We start from the raw sequence: 20,209 nt of genomic DNA, 5'->3' as shown, positions 1-20,209 counted from the left end.
GAGCTGCTGGGACTGGGGAGGAATCTGCCTGGGATGGGAGAGCCCGGAAAAACATCGGGAATCATCCCAGGGTTATTCCAGGTCATTCAACTTTTGAACTGCCGTCCTCCCGTCCTCTCCAGTGCCGGGGATTTTGGGAAAACTGGGTTCCAAGAGGGACGGAATGCCGGAATTCCACGGGATCCTCCGGCTGAACCCGTGGGATGGGAGATGCTGGACCTTGGAGAGGCACAGGGAGAGGATTTCTCCAGCTTTTTACCAAAAATCTTTGGATTTTCCTCAAGCCCCTTCCCAGGAGAAATGAAAACTCCATGTCCAGTTGTTCCCGGCAAAGGAACCGGGATATTTATTGGTGGAATGTTGATCCATGGCAAATCCCAAACAAATCCAGGAGTTTTGGGATCAAACTCCAGCAATTCCCCCCATCCCTCCTAAGCCATGTGGATTTGGAAAAGCTGGAAAGGAGCAGGAATTTCAGGCTCCTCCAGGTCATTTTATGCTTTTTTTTTTCTTCTATATCCTTGAAGTGCATTGTGGAAACATTCAGGAATTTGGACTAAAAATGGGAATTCTCTGGAATTTAAAAGGAATTGAATCCCTCAGCCCAATTCCCCACTGGAATCCGTGCCCTTGGCAGGAAATTTGATTTTCCCTGGACTTGTTCTGCCGGATTTTCCCACGTGTCCCAACACCACATTCCCACGGTTGTTTTCCACCACGGATCATTTCCCACAGGCTGGGAATTAACTCACGATGAACAGGTTGGGAATTCACTCATTTCCATCGGGTTGGGAATTAACTCATTTTCCACATGCCGGGAATTAATTCGAACGGGTTGGGAATTAACTCATTTCTAACAGGTTGGGAATCGATTCACTTCCAACGGGTTGGGATTTAACTCATTTCCATCAGGTTGGGAATTCATTCCTTTCCATCGGGTTAGGAATTAACTGCGGGACTGATTCACCTCCAGGCAGGCACACAGGGAAGTCCTGGCTCTCCAAACGGTCTGCATTCCACCTATTTTACTGAAAGATTGGAATTAGGCGGATAAAAAGAGGAAAAAGAACCCGGAAAAAGCGGGATAAGCCGGGGCCGGGATTCGAACCCGCGGCCTCACAGCCCCCGACCACCGCCACCAGCAGGGGGCGCCCGCCCCTCGGGCCGCGCCCCTTCCGCGTCTCCATGGCGACGCCGTGCGTGACGACGTCAGCGCGGCAGCGCTCGCTGATTGGCCGGATTTGAATCGCGGCGGGCGCGCGGCCGCCGCTCGGTGCCAGCCCCGGAGCGCGACCCCCCCGGGCCCTGTCGCGACAGCGGCGGCGGCACCCGCGACATGAAGGCGGCGTGAGTGGCTCCGCGGCCCCTTGGCGGGGAGGGAGGGCGGCCTGGGGGGGTCCCCGGGGTGGGGCAGCTCCGCCCGGGGCCGCCCTCCATGGCCGCCCGCGGCGCTTTCCCGGTGCCGTCGCTGCCCGGCTCTCCCCACACGCTCTCGCTGTCCCGGTGCTCCCCCGGCCCTCTCCGCCCGTTCTCCCGGCTCTCCCCACCCCTTCCCGCTCCTCGCGTTCCCTCGTGGTCTCCGCTCTGCCCCGGTTCTCTTCCCGGTTCCTCTCCCGGTTCCTCTCCCGGCTCCTCCCCCGGTTCCCGTCCCGGTTCCCGTCCCGGTCCCCCCCGGTTCTGTCCCGTCCCCGTTCCGCCTTTCCCCGCTCTCCCCTCACGGCTCTCTCCCCTCAGTAGGGCCAGGACGCCGCGGCGGCCGAGGAAAGGCACCAACCCCACGCTGAAGGACCCGGTGGGGGTGAGTCCCGAGCCCCCCGATTCCCACCTTTCCTCATTCCGGGTTCATTCTCCGTTTCTTCCTGTTTCCCTCACTCCAGGTGTCCATTCCCGTGTCCATTCCTGTTTCCCATTCCCGTTTCTCTTGTTCCAGATGTCCATTTCCAGGTTCATTTCCTATTTCCCCTCTTCCAGGGGTCCATTCCCCTGTCCATTCCCAGGGTCATTCCCAGTTTCCCACATTCCAGGTGTCCATTCCCATTCCCGTTGTTCCCCTCTCTCCAGGTGTCCATTCCCACTCCCGTTTTTCCCCCCATTCCAGGTGTCCATTCCCATTCCCATTCCCTCTCTCCGGGTGTCCATTCCCATTCCCCACTCCCGTTTTTCCCCCCGTTCCAGGTGTACTGCCGGGTCCATTCCCATTCCCGTTTTTCCCCCCTGTCTCTCCAGGTGTCCATTCCCACTCCCGTTGTTTCCCATTCCCGTTTTCCCCCTGTCTCTCCAGGTGTCCATTCCCGTTTTCCCCCTGTCTCTCCAGGTGTCCATTCCCGTTTTTCCCCTGTCTCTCCAGGTGTACTGCCGTGTGCGGCCGCTGGGCCGTGCGGACCAGGAGTGCTGCATCGAGGTCATCAACCACACCACGCTGCAGCTGCACCCGCCCGAGGGCTTCCGCCTCTGCCGCAACGGCGAGTACCGAGAGGTAACCCCGGAATTCCCGACGGAATTCCCGCTCGGAATTCCCGCCCGGAATAACCCGGGAGCACTCACCGGGAGCTGTCCCTGCCCGTGGCACCGGGGCTGTCTTTGAGGGCCATTCCTGCCCAAAGCTTTCAGAATTCCATGAATTCTATCCAGCTCTGGAGTTTTCCCATGAATTCAGGAGTTCCATGAATTCCGTCCTGCTCCGAGTTTTCCCTTGAATTCAGGAATTCCGTGAATTCTGCCCAGCTCCAAGTTTTCCCATGAATTTTGGAATTCCATGAATTCTGTCCTGCTCTGAGTGTTCCCATGAATTGTATCCAGCTCTGAGTTTCCCATGAATTCAGGAATTCCATGAATTCTGTCCAGTTCCAAGCTTTCCCATGAATTCAGGGATTCCATGAATTCCATCCAGTTCCAAGTTTTCCCATGAATTCTATCCAGATCTGGGTTTTCCCATGAATTTTGGAATTCCTTGCTCCAAGTTTTCCCATGAATTCTATCTAGATCTCAGTTTTCCCATGAATTCAGGGATTCCGTGAATTCCATCCTCCTCCGAGTTTTCCCGTGAATTCAAGGTTTCCATGAATTGCATCCTGCTCCAAGTTTTCCCGTGATTTGTAGGACTTGCAGGGTGCAAAATCCCCATGTCTTTAATCCAAACCCCCATCAAAATTAAAATCCATTTCAAAATTAATTCAAAGTCATTAAAATAATTCATTAAAAACCAGCTTGAAATTTAGGACTGAAAACCGAGGCTGGCCTGGAAAAAAGATCCAAAACAAATAAAATTCCACGTGGGAGCAGCTGCGCTTTGGGCAGGGCGGGTGTTCCTTTGCCTGGGTTCTGGGGGGAGCAGGAAGGAAATCCCAGCCTTGGGCTGTGCCCTGGGAATTCCCTGCTCCGTGGGGTCCTTCGGGGGTCCTGGAGCTGGAATTCCAGGTGTTTTCCCTGCCTGCAGACGCAGTATTCCTTCAAGGAGGTGTTTGGCACGCTGGTGGCGCAGAAGGAGCTCTTTGACGTGGTGGCCAAGCCCCTGGTGGAGGATCTGATCCGGGGCAAGAATGGTGAGCACAGCTCGGGGCCCTGCCCTGCAGCCCCTGATCCCGGGAGTGTTGGGAATGGGGCTCTGCTCCTCACACAGCGCCCCTGGAACGGGAATCCTGGGAGGGTTTGGGTGGGAGTGGGTGATCCAGTGCTCCCGAGGTTTGGAATGGGGGCTCAGCTCCATTCCAGCATCCCTGGAATGAGGTTGTCTGGATTCTTTCTGGAATAGGAATCCTGGGATGGTTTGGGTGGGAATGGATGATCCAGTGCTCCTGGGGTTTGTTTGGAATTGTGGCTCCTCACACAGCACCCCGGAATGGGGTTGTCTGGATTCTTTCTGGAACGGGAGTCCTGGGATGGTTTGGGTGGGAACAGATGATCCAGTGCTCCTCACACAGCACCCCTGGGAAGTTCTCTGGAACATTAATCCTGGGATGCTGGATGAGAATGATCCAGTTCCATGGAAGTGTCGGAGCAGCCTGGCTTAGCAGGAGGTGTCCCTGCCTTTGGCAGTGGGATTGGCTTTGAGGTCCCTTCCTGCCCAGAGCATTCTGGAATTCCATGAATTTAGGACTAAATTCCATGAATTTAGAAGCATCCAAACCCTTCTCCCTGCTCTCCCGAGTTTTCCCATGGTTTGTGGGAGTTGCAAATTGCGGGATCAGAGTTTTGGCCTTTTGGCAAAGCCCGTTCTCACCTCCCAAAAAAAGCAACAAACGGCAAAAAAGCATCGCTCCCTAAACCATGAAATCTGTGGGAAGGACATTCAAGCTCATCCCATTCCACAGGCAGGGAAACCTTCCAGCATCCCAGGGTGCTCCAAGCCCATCCAGTCTGGAACATTCCAGGGATGTGGCCCTTGGAGAGGACAGAGGACATTCCCAGCAGCATCCATCAGCGAGAGCTGCCAGCATTTCTGCTGCTGTGGGATATTTGAGGCTTTTTGGATTTTTATTTCCCGTTGATCCATCCCTTTTCCCTGCGTTCCCAGGTCTGCTGTTCACCTACGGAGTGACGGGCAGCGGGAAGACCCACACCATGACGGGGTCCCCCGGGGACGGGGGGCTCCTGCCCCGCTGCCTGGCCATGATCTTCAACAGCATCGGCCCCTTCCAGGCCAAGAGATTCGTGAGTGCCTCCCCACGCCCCAAATCCCTGGATTTCTGCTCCAAACCCGGCCCTGGGAGGGCTTGGAAGAGGGAAAACCCAGCGCCAGGGTCCTGGCTCCAAAGGGGTTTGGATTTCTGGGAATGCCTGGGTGGTTTGGTGCTTGTTATAGGAAAAATCTGTTAAAAACACACCAAGAGGAATCCCCCCAGGAATATTTCAGTACTGCTGGCCAAGGTGTTCCCTTCCTTGTTAGGATGGGTGATTAATACCCAAATATTTAATTAGTTAGGCCATTGTACCCCACTGAAATTCCCAGTCTATTCCTGCTGGTCTAACAGGTGATTTCTACATGGAGGAAGCCATTCCATGGCTTTTTTCCCTGGAAAAACACTGGTTTGGTGCTCCATATTTCCATATTATCCCACTTGATATCAGTAATTCTCATAAAACAAAAAATTATTTGCCTCCTGATGAAATTAGGGATATTTTTCCCAAGGTGTGCCCTTGTGGTGCCTGAAACACGCTGAAATAATCCTGGAATCCTCATCCTTGGGATCTTTTGTAAAACATTATTTTGCAAATTGTTTCTGCCAGAACACGCTGGGTCGAGCGCCAACGAGGGGCACGGCATTAATAAATTAATACCAGCCTAATCAGGCTAATTAATGAATCAAACAACGCTTTGCTGGGCAGCAGCTGTGTGTTGGGATTGGCTGAAATTGCTGGTTTTGCCCTCAGGTTTTCAAGCTGGACGAGAAGAACGGGGTGGATGTGCAGAGCGAGGTGGAGGCGCTGCTGGAGCGCCAGAGGAGAGAGGCCCTGCCCATCCCCAAAACCCCGGCTGGGAAGTGAGTGACCCTGGGAATGGCACAGGGAATTCATCCCTGGCAATGGGGTTTGACTCCTCCCGGGCTCCTCCCTTGAGGAAACGGTTGGGAAACAGTTGGCAAATATTTAATTAATTAGGTAACTGTATCCCACTGAAATTCCCAATCTATTCCGGCTGTTCTAGCAGGAGATTTTAGCTTGGAGGAAGCCGTTCCATAACTTTTTTTTCCCCTGAGTCTTTGACCTTTTCCCTCAGAATTTTTGGCCTTTTCCCCCTGAATTTTCTGCCATTTCCCCCTCAGAATTTTGGACCTTTTTCCCTCACAGTTTTTGGCCTTTTCCCCCCGAGAACTTTTGACCTTCCCTCCCACCCCAGAATTCCCTCAGTGGGATCATGGAATTTCCACCATGGAAATTCCTCAGTCAGGTCATGGAATTCCAATCATGGAATTCCCTCAGCTGAATCATGGAATTCCCTTAGTTGGACCATGGAATTCCAACCATGGAATTCCCTCAGCTGGATCATAGAATTCCCTCAGTTGGATCATGGAATTCCAACTGTGGAGGTTCCTCTGTTGGACCATGGAATTCCAACCTTGGAATTCCCACCATGGAATTCCCTCAGCTGGACCATGGCATTACAACTGTGGAGGTCCCTCAGCTGGGTCATGGAATTTCCACCATGGAATTCCCTTAGCTGGGTCATGGAATTCCAACCATGGAGTTCCCTCAGTTGGACCATGGAATTCCAACCATGGAATTCCAACCATGGGAGTTCCTCAGTTGGATCCTGGAATTTCCACCATGGAATTCCCTCAATTGGACCGTGGAATTCCAGCTCCTGGCCCTGCCCGGGACCCCCCAAGGTCCTGGATTTTGCCGAATTTCTCCCATTTCCCCACCCCACCCCTCAGCTCCGCGCTGAGCTGCCCCGGCACGCCCTGGCTCCCCGGGAATGCCATCCCCATCCCTGTTTTTCCCGCAGGAGGCAGCTGGATCCCGAGTTTGCCGACATGATCGCGGTGCAGGATCACTGCCGCGCCGAGGAGGTGGACGAGGACAACGTCTACGGCGTCTTCGTGTCCTACATCGAGATCTACAACAACTACATCTACGACCTGCTGGAGGAGCCTCCCTGCGACTCCATCAAGCCCAAGTGAGTCTGGAACCCCGGGATTTTCCCCTGGAACCCCGGGATTTTCCCTGCCCCGCTGGAGGAGGGACGTGGGAGCGACGCCCGCGGTGTCTCTGTCCCACACCGACATCCACCGCCCGCTCCGAGCCCCTCACGCCCCGGGGAGTTTGGGAATTCCCACATTCCCAGCCCTGGGAGCTTCTGGAGGATCCCCTCCGTGGTTTTCTGGTTCTCACCTCAGGGAGTTTGGCTCAGAATTCCCGGGAATTGCTGTTAAAAACACACGGAAAGGAGCCAGGAATGGCTCAGTGCTGATGGCCACTCCCTTCCTCGTTAGGCTGGGTGATTAATAAGCAAATATTTAATTAATTAGGCAGTTGTATCCCACTGAAATTCCCAATCTACTCTAACAGGTGATTTCAACTTGGAACAAACTATTCCATGGCTTTTTTTTCCCTGGAAAAAATGAAAAACACTGGTTTGGTGCTCCATATTTCCATATTATCCCACTTGGGATCAGTAATTCCCACAAAACCAGGAATTAGGGATATTTTTTAGGGATATTTTTTCCAAAGGTGTGCCCTTGTGATGCCTAAAATCAGTAGGGAAAAATCTGCAAATTCCCCTTGGAATCCAAGGACTGGAATTCCAACTCAGTTCAAGGAGCCCCTCAGTCCTGTGTTAATTCAGGAGTGGTTAATTAACAAAGACTAACGAGGGCAAAGCAAACTGGGAGCTGTATCCAGGCTCCTCATTCCAGAAGGGTTTGAATCTCTGGGAATGCTTTTAAACCATTCAGTGATTTGGAACTTATTCCCAAAGCCCATCCTAAAAAAAAAAAAAAAATCAAAATTGGGATTATTTCTCCCTCCGGAAGCTGCAGCGTGGAAAGGTTTGAGGCAGGAACCAAGGATTTAATATTTTTCCCCGTTTTTTTGGTAGGTGGAACAGTTGCAACACTCCTGTGAGAAATGGAGACTTTGTGTATGTGTCCGGTGTCTTATTCCCATTATTCCAGTGCTGTTTCCCTTGAGTAGAAGCAGAAAATTCCCTGCCTTTCCTTGCTTTCCTAGGAAACCTAGGATGCTCTCCTCGCTTCTGTGTGCTTGTAGAAAAGCAATAGCTGCCACCAAAGCAATTAATTGCAATTAAATAGCTGCTAATTAGAGCAGTAGCTGGAGTGTCACTAATCCTGGCTGTGTGTCCGTGTCCTGTATTCCCTCTTCCAGCTTTTATGTGGATAATTGACCTTTTCCCCTCGGAATTTTGACCATTTTCCCCTGAATTTTGACCTTTTTCTCCTCAGAATTTTGGATGATTTTTCCCTCAGCATTTTTTACCATTTTCCTGGCAGAATTTTGACCATTTTTCCCCTCAGAATTTGGATGATTTTCCTCTCAGAATTTTGACCTTTCCCCCCTGAATTTTAACCATTTTCCTCTCAGAAATCTGGATGATTTTCCCACAGAATTCTGGATGATTATCCCACAGAATTCTGGATGATTTTCCCCTCGGAATTTCTGACCTTTTTCCCCTCGGAATTTTTGACCTTTTTCCCCTCGGAATTTTTGACCTTTTTCCCCTCGGAATTTTTGACCTTTTTCCCCTCGGAATTTTTGACCTTTTTCCCCTCAGAATTTTGACATTTTCCCTCCAAATTCTGAATTTTTCCCTCCGAATTTTCCTCCTCCCCCCCTGATTTTGCCCTCCACGAAGCCCTGCACGGCCGGAAGCTGCACAGGGAGCTCCATTCCCATGGGATTGATTGGGATTGATCTGTTTTCCCTCTTTCCCACTATCCCAAAGACCTCCCCAGTCCAAAACCCTTCGGGAGGACCAGAACCACAACATGTACGTGATGGGCTGCACCGAGGTGGAGGTCAAATCCACAGAGGAAGCCTTCGAAGTCTTCTGGAGAGGTAAAAACCTTGGAATTCAGGGCTGATCCCACATCCCATCCCCTTTAATCATCCACGAGCCAGGAAATCCCGCTGGATCACTCCAGGGATGGAGTTCCTCTGGGAATTTAGGGCTTCCCCATTCCCAGCCCTCCCCAGTATCCCACAGCTGTGAAATCCCTCCCGCCGTGGTGCTGGAGGAGGTGGGAATGTGGGAAAGCAGCGGGATTTTTTGGGAATTTGGGCTGTGTGAGCAGGGCAGAAGAAGCGGCGCATCGCCAACACGCAGCTGAACCGGGAATCCAGCCGCTCCCACTCCGTGTTCATCATCAAACTGGCACAGGCCCCTCTGGATGCAGACGGGGACAACGTGCTCCAGGTGAGCCCCCCGTTATCCCGGGGGAATTTTAGGGAATTTTCCTTGGGAATGGCTCCCGGACCTCGAGTTTGGAGGTGACAGAATTCATCATAAAGTCCGGTGTGAAAGCGGAGGGTGAAGCTGTGATCCCTTTGGTTTTCACCTTTTCCTTTGTTGGGATTCTGAAATTCCTTTGGTTTTCACCTTTGTTGAGATTCTGAAATTCCTTTGGTTTTCACCTTTTCCCTTGCTGGGATTCTGAAATTCCTTTGGTTTTCACCTTTTCCCTTGCTGGGATTCTGAAATTTGAACGATCCAACACTTTAAATCCCGTGGCCCAAGGCAGGAGGGATCTGCCAAACTTCCCAAAAAAAGCTGTCCTGGGCTGTCCCAGCCCCTCTGAGTGTGTAGCCAAGGCATTTTTTGGAAGTGGGGTTTGGGATGAGGCGTCCCCCACCCCTTTGGAACACGGAGGGATCCAGGATTTCCTTCTTTATCCCAGGAAAAGGAGCAGATCACCCTGAGCCAGCTGTCCCTGGTGGATCTGGCGGGAAGCGAGAGAACCAACAGGACCAAAGCCGAGGGGAACCGGCTGCGGGAGGCAGGTAGGAGCACCCCGCTCATTAACCCTGCTAATTAGGCTCCTGCTAATCCTGGCTCCTGGGGAAGAATCCCAGGAATTCTTGAAGCACTCTCGTAGGATCAGTTAGGATTTGATGACCTCCATTTCCCATTTGGAAACCACAAGTTTGAGGCAGCACTTGTGCCACTTCAGTTAATTCGAGCAATTATTAACAAATATCGTTAATTAGGCAATTTATTCTTCTGAGTAGTTTGGGAACATGATCCAAGCGCTGCTCATGGAGGTTTTTTTCCCTTGTGTTTGGTTTTTTAGGGAATATCAACCAGTCATTGATGACGCTGAGGACGTGCATCGAGGTCCTGCGGGAGAACCAACTGTACGGAACAAACAAGGTGGGCAGCCCTATCCCTGGATTTATCCCTGCTTATCCCTGGATTTGATCACCTGGATGAGGAGGAAAACTCCTGGCATTCTCCCTGGCCTGTATTCCAGATGGTTCCGTACAGAGATTCCAAGCTGACTCACCTCTTCAAGAACTATTTTGATGGAGAGGGGAAGGTTCGAATGATTGTGTGTGTGAACCCCAAGGCTGAGGACTACGAGGAGAGCCTGGTAAATCCCCTTTTTCCATCCCCTCCTGCTTTTCCCTGGATTCCTGTACTCCCAGAGATGTAAGGAATTGCAGTTGTTTTTTGAGCACTCCAGTTATAATTTCATGGGATGAATCTGCTCTCCCAGTCTTATTTTTCCCATTCAAATTGCACCTGCTCCTTGCTTGGAAAGTGGCAAAGTTCCTCACAGAATTCCATGGAGCCTCGTTTAGGTGTTTAATCCCTCCCATTCCAACAATTCCAGCTGCCCAAGCTGTTGTGGCTCCTTGGTGTGGGGGGAAGTTTCTGGAAGATCCCAAACCATAGCTGGCAGCGATCCCAGCCGGAGAATTCCTCCTTTTCCCCCTTTTCCAGCGCTGGCCCGGGGTGCTCCTGGTGTTTTTTCCCTGTTTTCCTGCAGCAGGTGATGCGTTTTGCAGAGATGACACAGGAGGAATTCTGTGAGCCACATTTAGATGTTTAATCCCTCCCATTCCAACAATTCCAGCTGTCTCTGCCCAAGCTGTTGTGGCTTCTTAGTGTGGGGAGGTTTCTGGAAGATCCCAAACCTTAGCTGGCAGCTCCTGGTAATTCCAGCCGGGGAATTTCTCCTTTCCCCTTTTCCACTGCCTCGGCCCGGGATGCTCCTGGTGATTTTTGTTATTCCAGCTGGACAATTCCTCCTTTTCCAGCACCTTGGCCCAGGGTTCTCCTGGTGTTTTTTGCGATTCCAGCCGGACAATTCCTCCTTTCCCCTTTTCCAGCACCTTGGCCCGGGGTGCTCCTGGTGTTTTTTGCGATTCCAGCCGGGGAATTCCTCCTTTCCCAGCTCTGACCCGGGGTGCTCCTGGTGTTTTTTGTGATTCCAGCTGCACAATTCCTCCTTTCCCCTTTTCCAGCACCTCGACCCGGGGTTCTCCTGGTGTTTTTTGCGATTCCAGCCGGACAATTCCCCCTCTCCCAGCGCTGACCCAGGTTCTCCTGGTGTTTTTTGCGATTCCAGCTGGACAATTCCTCCTTTTCCCCCTCTCCCAGCTCTGCCCCGGGGTTCTCCTGGTGTTTTTTGCGATTCCAGCTGGACAATTCCTCCTTTTCCCCCTCTCCCAGCTCTGCCCCGGGGTTCTCCTGGTGTTTTTTGCAATTCCAGCCGCACAATTCCTCCTTTTCCCCCTATCCCAGCTCTGCCCCGGGGTTCTCCTGGTGTTTTTTGCAATTCCAGCCGCACAATTCCTCCTTTTCCCCCTCTCCCAGCTCTGCCCCGGGGTTCTCCTGGTGTTTTTTGCGATTCCAGCCGCACAATTCCCCCTCCCAGCTCTGCCCCGGGGTTCTCCTGGTGGTTTTTGCGATTCCAGCCGGACAATTCCCCCTCTCCCAGCTCTGACCCGGGTTCTCCTGGTGTTTTTTGCGATCCCAGCCGGACAATTCCCCCTCCCAGCTCTGACCCGGGTTCTCCCGGTGTTCCCTGTCCCTGCAGCAGGTGATGCGTTTCGCGGAGGTGACGCAGGAGGTGGAGGTGGCGCGGCCCGCGGACCGGCCGCTGTGCTGGCTGACGCCGGGGCGCCGCCTGCGCCACCAGGCCCTGCGCGAGGAGCTCTCCCGAAAGCTGGAGCTGCGGGGCGGCCCCGTGGGGGCAGGTGAGGGCTGCAGAGAGGGGATTCCGCCCTGGGAATGCTCACCTGGGAAAGGGGAGCGTTCAGGGGGAATTTAGAGCGCCTTTCCAGGGCCTAAAGGGGCTCCGGGAGGGCTGGAGGGGAGTTGGGATGAGGGAGGGAGGGACGGGACACAGGGAATGGAATGAAAGGGAAAGGAATTGAAGGGAAGGGAAAGAAGGAAAGAAAAGGAGCAGCTGGGGGGATTTGGGCTCAGCTCCCACTGGCAAAGGGAAGGTTTGGATGGGATATTGGGACGCAATTCCTGGCTGGAATTCCCAGAGGAGCTGTGGCTGCCCCTGGATCCCTGGAAGATCCCAAGGCCAGGGTGGAATGTGGGACAGTGGGAGCTGTCTCTGCCCATGGAATGGGATCACTTCAAGGTCTTTTCCATCCCAAACCATTCCCTGATTCCAGCAGAGTTTTCTGTTCGGAATTAAAGGCTGGGGATTAAATTTTAAACCAATTCCACTGAGCCTTAACTGTGCCAGAGGAGCCTCAGTGCCCTGGGAGCTGCTGCTCTTCCCTCTTCCGTGTCCCTGTGGAGGTTCCCAAGGAATTCCACGGGACTGGGATGGATCCATGGTCCCAATATTGCAGCTCCTGGCAGGAAATCGTGGGATGTTCCTGGGTGCTCAGGACCTGCTTTTAGTGAAGCAAGGACTCAAGGATGCCACGTTTAACCCTTTCCCATCCATCACCTCTTTGGGAACACCTAGCTCCCATCAATCATTCCCACTTTTCCACGCCCCTGCCCCTTGCCCATTGGAATTTTCCCCTCCTGCAGGACCAGAGGAGCAATCTCCTGCCGAGCTGTTTTTCCAGAGCCTCCCTCCCCTGCCTTCCTGCGAGCTCCTGGACATCAACGACGACCAAACGCTGCCAAAACTCATCGAGGCCCTGGAGCAGCGCCACAAAATGAGGCAGGCGCTGGCAGAGGAGTTTGCCAAAAACGGTAGGAATTTGCCCCAGATTGGAACATCAGGGCAAAGCTCAGATCTGGTGCTCCTATTATTCCTCAAAGGATGCCCCTTGCCCTGATTTTCTTGATTAGATTGATCGTTTCAACCTTTTTGGGGGGAATTTTAGGCTTTAAATTGGTTGGGAAAAACAGAGCTTTGGGTGTTGTGGAGATAAGGGAAAAGATTAAAGATAAAATAGAAAATATCTGAATTCTCTTCCAGTTCTTGCCTTTAAAACAATGCTGCAAGAATTTGACTCCAGTGTGGCGTCCAAGGAAAATTATATCCAAGGAAAACTGGCTGAGAAGGAGAAAACCATCACGGGGCAGAGGACGGAGCTGGAACGGCTGGAGAAGAAGATTAAAACCTTGGAGTACAAGGTCAGTCAGGTCATTTCGGAGCACAAATCCCTTTGTTTTTTTTATGGATCATTTGGCAAATTCCTTGCTATCAGGAATAAACATTGTGGGGGGAATTTTTACTGAAAAATTTCTTGCCTTTTTTATGGGTTGAGGCTTTTAAAACAGCGAAATTAGCGATCTGGAAGTGCAAAGAGATTCACGGGGGAAATTCAAGCAGGAATCCCTGGATCAGGGGGTTGTGTTCCCACCCAGATCCTTCCTGCCTTCCCACAGATCGAGATTCTGGAGAAGACGGCCACGATTTACGAGGAGGACAAGAGGAACCTGCAGCAGGAGCTGGAGAGCAAGAGCCAGAAGCTGCAGCGGCAGGCGTCGGACAAGAGGAGGCTGGAGGCCAGGCTGCAGGGCATGGTGGCCGAGACCTCCCTCAAGTGGGAGAAGGAATGTGTGAGTGCAGGGATCGGGGGGAAAAGGGGGATAGAGCTGTCTGGGATCTGAGGATTTGGGCTGTGGGGCGCCCCTAAGGGTTCGTGGGTCTGGTTGGTGTTTGTGGGAATTCCGGGCTGGAGATTCCTCTTTGTCCTTGTGGAGGTTCTGGGGCAGGTCTGCTGTGGGAAGGGAAAAATGGAAGGGGAGGGAAGGGAAAAATGGAAGGGGAGGGAAGGGAAAAATGGAAGGGGAGGGAAGGGAAAAATGGAAGGGGAGGGGAAGGAAAAATGGAAGGGGAGGGGAAGGAAAAATGGAAGGGGAGGGGAAGGAAAAATGGAAGGGAAAGGAAAGGAAAATGGAAGGGAAAGAAAAGGAAAATGGAAGGGGAGGGAAAGGAAAATGGAAAGGGAGGGAAAGGAAAATGGAAGGGAACGAAAAGGAAAATGGAAGGGGAGGGAAAGGAAAAAGGGAAGGGAAGGGGAAGGGAAGGAAGAGGCAGGGAAAATTAAATGGAAGGGAAGAGAAAGGAAAGGAAAAGGAAATGGAAGGGAAAGGAAATGGAAGGGAAAGGAATTAAAGGGAAGGGAAAGAAGGAAAGGGAAGGAGCAGCTGGGGGGATTTGGGCTCAGCTCCCAGGGACAGGAGGAGAGGGAACGGCCTCAGGCTGTGTCAGGGCAGGCTCAGGTGGACACTGGGGAAGGTTGTAAACACTGGAACTGCCCAGGGAGGTTTGGAATCTCCATCCCCGGGGCATCCAAGGAACACCTGGCTGGATTCAGACCCCAGTCCCTGACCCCGGAGGGCTCTCCAGCCTCAGCCATTCCCTGTTTTCCGCAGGAGCGGCGCGTGGCGGCCAAGCAGCTGGAGATGCAGAACAAGCTGTGGGTGAAGGACGAGAAGCTGAAGCAGCTCAAGGCCATCGTCACTGAGCCCAGAGCCGAGAAGCCGGAGCGGCCGTCCCGGGAGCGGGAGCGGGAGAAGCCTCTCCCCAGATCCGTGTCCCCTTCCCCTGTGCCCGTAAGTGGCCCCAGCCCTGCAGGGAAAGGCAGCTCCAGGGAGGGAGTGCAGGATTCTGAGCATCAGCAGCCCCCGAGCACAGGGCTGGAGCAGCCTGCTTTGAATTCCTTGTCTGCTGTTTGTTCCTCATCCATCCTCCCACCTGCTGATATCCATAGGGACGGGAAATCCCTGGATCTGTCTGCCCCTGTGTCTCACTAGTGCTTCCCTTCTCTCCAGAGCTGTGGTGACCCTGCTGAGGCTGGGGACAGAGCTGGAGCAGCTTGAATTCCCTGAATTCCCTGTGTCCTGTCTGTTCTTCATCCATCCTCCCACCTCCTGATATCCCTAGGAATGGGAAATCCCTGGATCTGTCTGTCCCTGTGTCTCACTGGTGCTTCCCTTCTCTCCAGAGCTGTGGTGTTCCTGCTGAGGTTTGAGCCCGGAGTTGGAGCAGCTTGAATTCCTTGTCTAGTCTCTGTTCATTGTTTATCCATTCTCCCACCTCCTGATATCCCTAGGAACGGGAAATCCCTGGATTTTTCTGTCCCTGTTTGCCTGGAGTCTCCTGTGTCTCACTGACCTCTCCCTTCTCCCCAGAGCTGAGGGTTGAGCCCGGAGTTGGAGCAGCTTGAATTCCTTGTCTCTTGTTTGCTCTTCATCCTTTCTCCCACCTCTGATATCCCTGGGAACGGGAAATCCCTGGATCTGTCTGTCCCTGTGTCTCACTGCTCTCTCCCTTCTCTCCAGAGCTGCGGTGACCCCGCTGAGCTCGGGGACAGCCGGGCGGCCCCGGGGCTGTGCAGGCGCTCCAACTCCTGCAGCAGCATCTCTGTGGCCTCCTGCGTGCTGGAGTGGGAGCAGAGAGGCCCCCCCTGCGAGCCAGCCAGCATTCCCAAAGCCAGGAATAAAGCGGGAGCGGAGCCGGGCTCGGCCTGGCCCAGCCCCGCCAGGAGGAGAGGGATGTGCTGGAGCCGAGTGCTGGAGATGCCCAGGGATAGAGAGGAGCTAGAGCAGGAAGAGGAGCCTTGCTGCAGGGTTAGTCCTGGCCTAGCGGGGCTGAGCTTAAAGGTTCTCTGACCCTGAGCCCGCCTAACGTAGACTAGAGCTGTCCCTAACGTGTCCTGCTGGTCCCAGACTGAGCCTGGCTGCTCTCGCCGCCCTCTTGGTGTTTGGAGCTTCCTTGGAAGTTGAGAATTCCCACTTTTAGGGAGCTCTGAGGTGGCCACACTCTGCTCTAGCCGTGGGTGTCCTCATCTTTTCCCTGGTCTTTCCCCGGTGTTTTCCTTTTCCCTTTCCCCGGTGTTTTCCTTTTCCCTTTCCCCGGTGTTTTCCTTTTCCCTTTCCCTGGTGTTTTCCTTTTCCCTTTCCCTGGTGTTTTCCCTTTCCCAGTGCCCATTCCCATTCCCTGTTTTCATTCCCAGAGCGCCCCGGCAGCGCCGCTGCGCGTGTGGCACTCCCGCAGCGCCGGTGAGCGCTGGGTGGATCACCGCCATTCCCATTCCATGTTTTCATTCCCTGTTTTCATTCCAGAGCACTCCGGTGGCCCCTCTCCGAGCGCGGCGCTCCCGCAGTGCCGGCGAGCGCTGGGTGGATCACCGGCCGCCGTCGCACGTGCCCACGGAGACGCTGCTGCAGCCGCGCGTGCCGCGCGCCATCACCGTGGAGGCGCCCAGCGAGCGCGCCCTGGCCCGCTGCGACCGCTACCTGCTCACCCACCAGGAGCTGGCCTCCGACGGGGAGATCCAGACCAAGCTCATCAAGGTGGGAATCCCGGGAATCCCGGGAACGGGGCGCTGGAATCGCGAAATTTCCTTAGAATTACCCAGGGAGTTCCTGGATGTGGCGCTCGGTCCTCCGAGCTGGGGACAGGATGGAGATCTGGAACAAACTCATCAAGCTGACCTCAGGAATGTTGGGAATGTGGCATTGGAATCACCAAAATTTTGTTAAAATTACCCAAGGAATTTCTGGATGTGGCACTCAGTGCTCCGGGCTGGGAGATCCAGAGTGAGCTCATCAAAAGTGACCTTGGGAATGTTGGGAGTTGCATGGGAATCGCCGAAATTTAGTTTGAAGTTTTCACAGCTGGGTTCCATGATTTGTGGGATCCCATGATTTGTGGGATCTCCATGATTTGTGAATCCTATGATTTATGGGATTCCATTATTTGTGTGGATCCCATGATTTTTGGGATCCCATGATCCACAAATCCCAAGATTTATGCATTTTCCTGTGGAAAAAGGCAACAATCCCTTGGCAGCGAAGTGGGAGGAGCTTGTTTGTGTCCGTGTCTCTTTGGGCTGGAATTCTGGGATGAATCCCGGTGTTGCTCCTGTCCCAATCCCGCTGTTCCTTTTCCCATTCCAGGGGGACGTTTTCAAGACCAGGGGTGGCGGCCAGGCCGTGCAGTTCACGGACATCGAGACCCTCAAGCAGGAATCTCCCACCGGGTGAGTCCAGCTTCCAGAATCCTGGAATTCCCAACATTCCGGCCATGGAACCTTTCACATGAGATTCTGGAACTCTGGAATTCCCCAGCTTGCAGTGATGGAATCTTTCATCTGAGCTTCTGGAATTCCAGAATTCCCCAAATTTCAACTGTGAAACCTTTCATTTGAACTTCCAGAATCCTGGAATTCCCAGCATTCCAGTCGTGGAACCTTTCATTTGAGCTTCTGGGATTCACAAGGTTCCATTGATGGAACCTTTGATTTGAGCTTCTGGAATTCTGAAATTCCAAAAATTCCAATTGTGAAACCTTTCATTTGAGCTTCTGGAATTCTCAAAATTCCAGATGTAAAACCTTTAATTTGAGCTCCTGGAATCCTGGAATTCCCAAGGTCGCAATTGTGGAACCTTTCCTTTGAGCTTGTGGAATTCCAGGTGCTTGGTGGAAGCTCTTCCGGGCCGAATGATCCAATGGCAAAATCCAGCCTGAAATCCCATTAACTCGGAGAAATCCACGGATGCTGGAGCTGCTGGAGCTGCTGGCTCCAGGATTTACTGAGGAGGAGCAGGGAGGCGTTGGGATGTGGCAGATCCCACGGGGCTCGTGCCGTAATTCCCGAATTCCCGTTGCAGGCGGAAGCGCCGCTCGTCCCCTCCCAGCCCCGACCCCGCCGGGGACGCCGCGGACTCGGAGTGGACGGACGTGGAGACCAGGGTGAGCCGGGAACGCCGTCCTGGATCCCGGGATCTGGGATCCATCGGGCTGGGAGGGAACCCCAGCTCATCCCGGGCCTTCCTCGGGCCCTTCCCGCCATCCCCCGCCTCTGGATGAGGCTTTGGGAATGCCGGGAATGGCGGGAATGGCGGGGACTGACCCCGGTGTGTTCCCAGTGCTCCGTGGCCGTGGAGATGAGGGCGGGATCGGCGCTGGGACCGGGATTCCAGCACCACGCCCAGCCCAAGTGAGTGCTCCTGGAATTCTCTCCCCACAGCTTCCAAACTTCGGGAATGTTCCCCCTCTGCCTTTGCTTCCCGCATCAGGTTTGCATTCCCAGCTGGAATATCGGGAATGGCACCGGGAATGCCCTGGATTCCCTCTCCTGCCCCTTGGACCTCTCACTCTTGCTATCCATTGGGAAATCCCAATTTCTTGGGAGTGGGGAATTCCAGTTTCTCGGGACTCCAGTTCCCTGTGGGAAGAGGGAATTGTGGAATTCCTGCAAAAATTCCAGCTCCATAATTATGGAACGGCTAAGGAGGCGTGGAGAATCCCCTCTTCCCAAATTATTAATAAGGTAGCCCTGGGAATTCCAGCTCCACCCCCAGCCCAAGGGAGCGCTCCTGGAATTCTTTCCCCAAAGCTTCCAAACTTTGGGAATATTTTCCCCCCGCCTTTGCTGCCCTTCCCACTCTGGGTTTGCATTCCTGACTGGAATAGGGTTGGGAATGGTGGCAGGAATGCCCTGGATTCCCTCTGCTGCCCCTTGGACCTCTTGCTTTCCTTATCCATTGGGAAATTCCAATTCCCCTTGGGAAGAGGGAATTGAGGAATCAGAATCCAACTTTTGCTGCTCCTGCTGCCTAAAAATCCAAGGAAAACACCAGATTTTTTGGAGTTTCCTTGGATTAAAAATCGGATTTTTGAGGAGGTGTGTGGGATTTGGGAGTGCAAACCCCTGGGAATTGTGGGGGGCAGGTTGGCTGTTCCCAAAATTCCTCTGGATGAATCCTGACAGTTCTCTGTGGCTCTTTCCCCTCGCAGACGCAGGAAACCCTGAACTTTTCCTGCTGGAATCCTGGATTTTCCCAGCCTGAGGAATTCTCCGCTGCCACTGCTCCTCAGGAATTGCTTTGTGCTCATTCCTGGAAGTTTTTAGGGAAGCTGGGAAATGGTTCCATGGGCGATCCCAAAGAAGTTCTGGATGGATCTGTCCTTCCCCGTAGATTTAGGGAAATCCTGAAGGTCCCTCTGGAATTCCAAACGGAGCTGGATCCATACAGACACAGCCACCAGGCTTTTCCCTGGGAGGCTTTTCCAGCTTTTTCCCGTTTTTTTTTAGTCCCAAATCCCTCTTTTCCGGTCATTCCCTCTCTTTTGGGGAGACCCAACCGCTGCTATTCCGAGCTGCAGTCCAGCACTTTAAGGGTGTCTTTGGCCATTCCCGCTTTTCCCGGAGCCGGGAGAACCTCGGGAATGCGGCGTTCTTCTGGCCAGAATGAATTTGGAATATTTAAGGTGTCAGAGCATTCCAGAGCCCCCCGGAATCCTGGGAGCAGTGGGAATTCTCATCCCGCCTGCTCTGGGGTGTGGGGGGGATTTTGGGATGTTTTCCATGTGGGAATGGGGGGATTTCCTCACGGGCTGGGTGGGAATTGTCTCTGTGTGTCCCTGCAAAGTGTTCAATAAATCCTTTTATTCCAGAGCCCCTTCCTGCTGCTCAGGGAATTCCGAGGGGAGCGGCTTCCCTGGCTCTGCAGAAAGCCGGGATCGGGGCCGGTTTTTTGGGATGTTGAATCCTGGGATCTGCTTGGATCCTGACCTGGGGTTGGGACAATTTTATCCTCAGCTCTGCAAAGGGAATCTGGGGACGTTTGGGATCATTTTGAGGGATTGGCTCGATCCAAGGGGTTCCAGCCCATAGAAAAGCTTTTCTTCCCGAGGCTTGGAATCCTCCAATCCCAGAATGGTTGGGATTGGGACTGGGATTGGAAGGGACTTCAAAGCTCATCCCAAGGGCAGGGACACTTCCTGCTATCCTAGACTGCTCCAAGCTGGCCTTGGATATCCCAGGGATCCAGGGGCAGCCACAGCTTCTCCGGGAATTCCAGCCCAGCCCCTGCCCACCCTCCCAGCTGGAATTCCTTCCCAAGATCCCAACCATCCCTGGGAAGCCATTCCCTGTGTCCTGTCCCTTGTCCCCAGCCCCTCTCCAGCTCTCCCGGAGGCCCTTCAGGCCCTGGAAGAGGCCCTGAGGATTCCCTGGATCCTTCCCTTCTCCAGGTGAGCATTCCCAGCCCTCCCAGTCTGACTCCAGAGCAGAGCGGCTCCGGGACTCCCTCTGGAATTTCTCCTGCTGGGATTCCCGGGCTGGACAGAGCTCAGGGGGACAGAGAGGATTCCCAGCCCTCCGGAATTCCAGGAGCTCCAGAGGCAGCTCCCGGCTGGATCCGCGGGCAGCAGCTCTGCCGGAGCGCCGCTAGAGGGAGCGGGAAAACCGCGGGAACGGCGCCGCTTCCCGGGCCTGTCCTGGGACAGGGAATGACCCCTTGGAATGTCCCTGCTCCCACCCTCCTGCTGCTCTCCCGTGGGAGGATTGGGATAAGGATTGGGATAAG

The 20,209-nt window shown here is 53.7% G+C and overlaps 1 protein-coding gene across 6 annotated transcripts; it reads left to right on the top strand.

Annotated features, from left to right (window-relative positions):
- The first annotated feature begins 1,223 nt into the window (after positions 1–1,223).
- KIF23 (kinesin family member 23) lies at positions 1,224–19,288 on the top strand. Of its 6 annotated transcripts, none has more exons than XM_063412268.1 (24): positions 1,224–1,347; positions 1,738–1,798; positions 2,348–2,476; positions 3,437–3,542; positions 4,514–4,650; positions 5,371–5,480; positions 6,446–6,616; positions 7,538–7,579; positions 8,402–8,514; positions 8,751–8,872; positions 9,354–9,456; positions 9,747–9,826; positions 9,927–10,046; positions 11,499–11,658; positions 12,461–12,628; positions 12,858–13,015; positions 13,271–13,444; positions 14,264–14,443; positions 15,173–15,460; positions 15,956–16,186; positions 16,793–16,875; positions 17,507–17,588; positions 17,765–17,835; positions 18,636–19,287. In XM_063412268.1, the coding sequence occupies exons 1-24, from the start codon at positions 1,337–1,339 to the stop codon at positions 18,649–18,651; spliced, it is 2,916 nt and encodes a 971-aa protein (XP_063268338.1). In that variant the 5' UTR covers positions 1,224–1,336; the 3' UTR covers positions 18,652–19,287. The 6 variants fall into 6 exon arrangements, with proteins under 6 accessions (XP_063268338.1, XP_063268337.1, XP_063268339.1 ...); XM_063412267.1 differs by having other exon boundaries at positions 1,735–1,798; XM_063412269.1 differs by lacking the exon at positions 7,538–7,579 and having other exon boundaries at positions 1,735–1,798; positions 18,636–19,288.
- The last annotated feature ends 921 nt before the right edge of the window (positions 19,289–20,209 follow it).

The sequence above is a fragment of the Prinia subflava genome, chromosome 15, assembly GCF_021018805.1.
Source record: "Prinia subflava isolate CZ2003 ecotype Zambia chromosome 15, Cam_Psub_1.2, whole genome shotgun sequence".
NCBI lineage: Eukaryota > Metazoa > Chordata > Aves > Passeriformes > Cisticolidae > Prinia > Prinia subflava.
The sequence above is the reverse complement of the archived record's forward strand: the minus strand, read 5'-3'. Positions and strand labels throughout refer to the sequence as shown.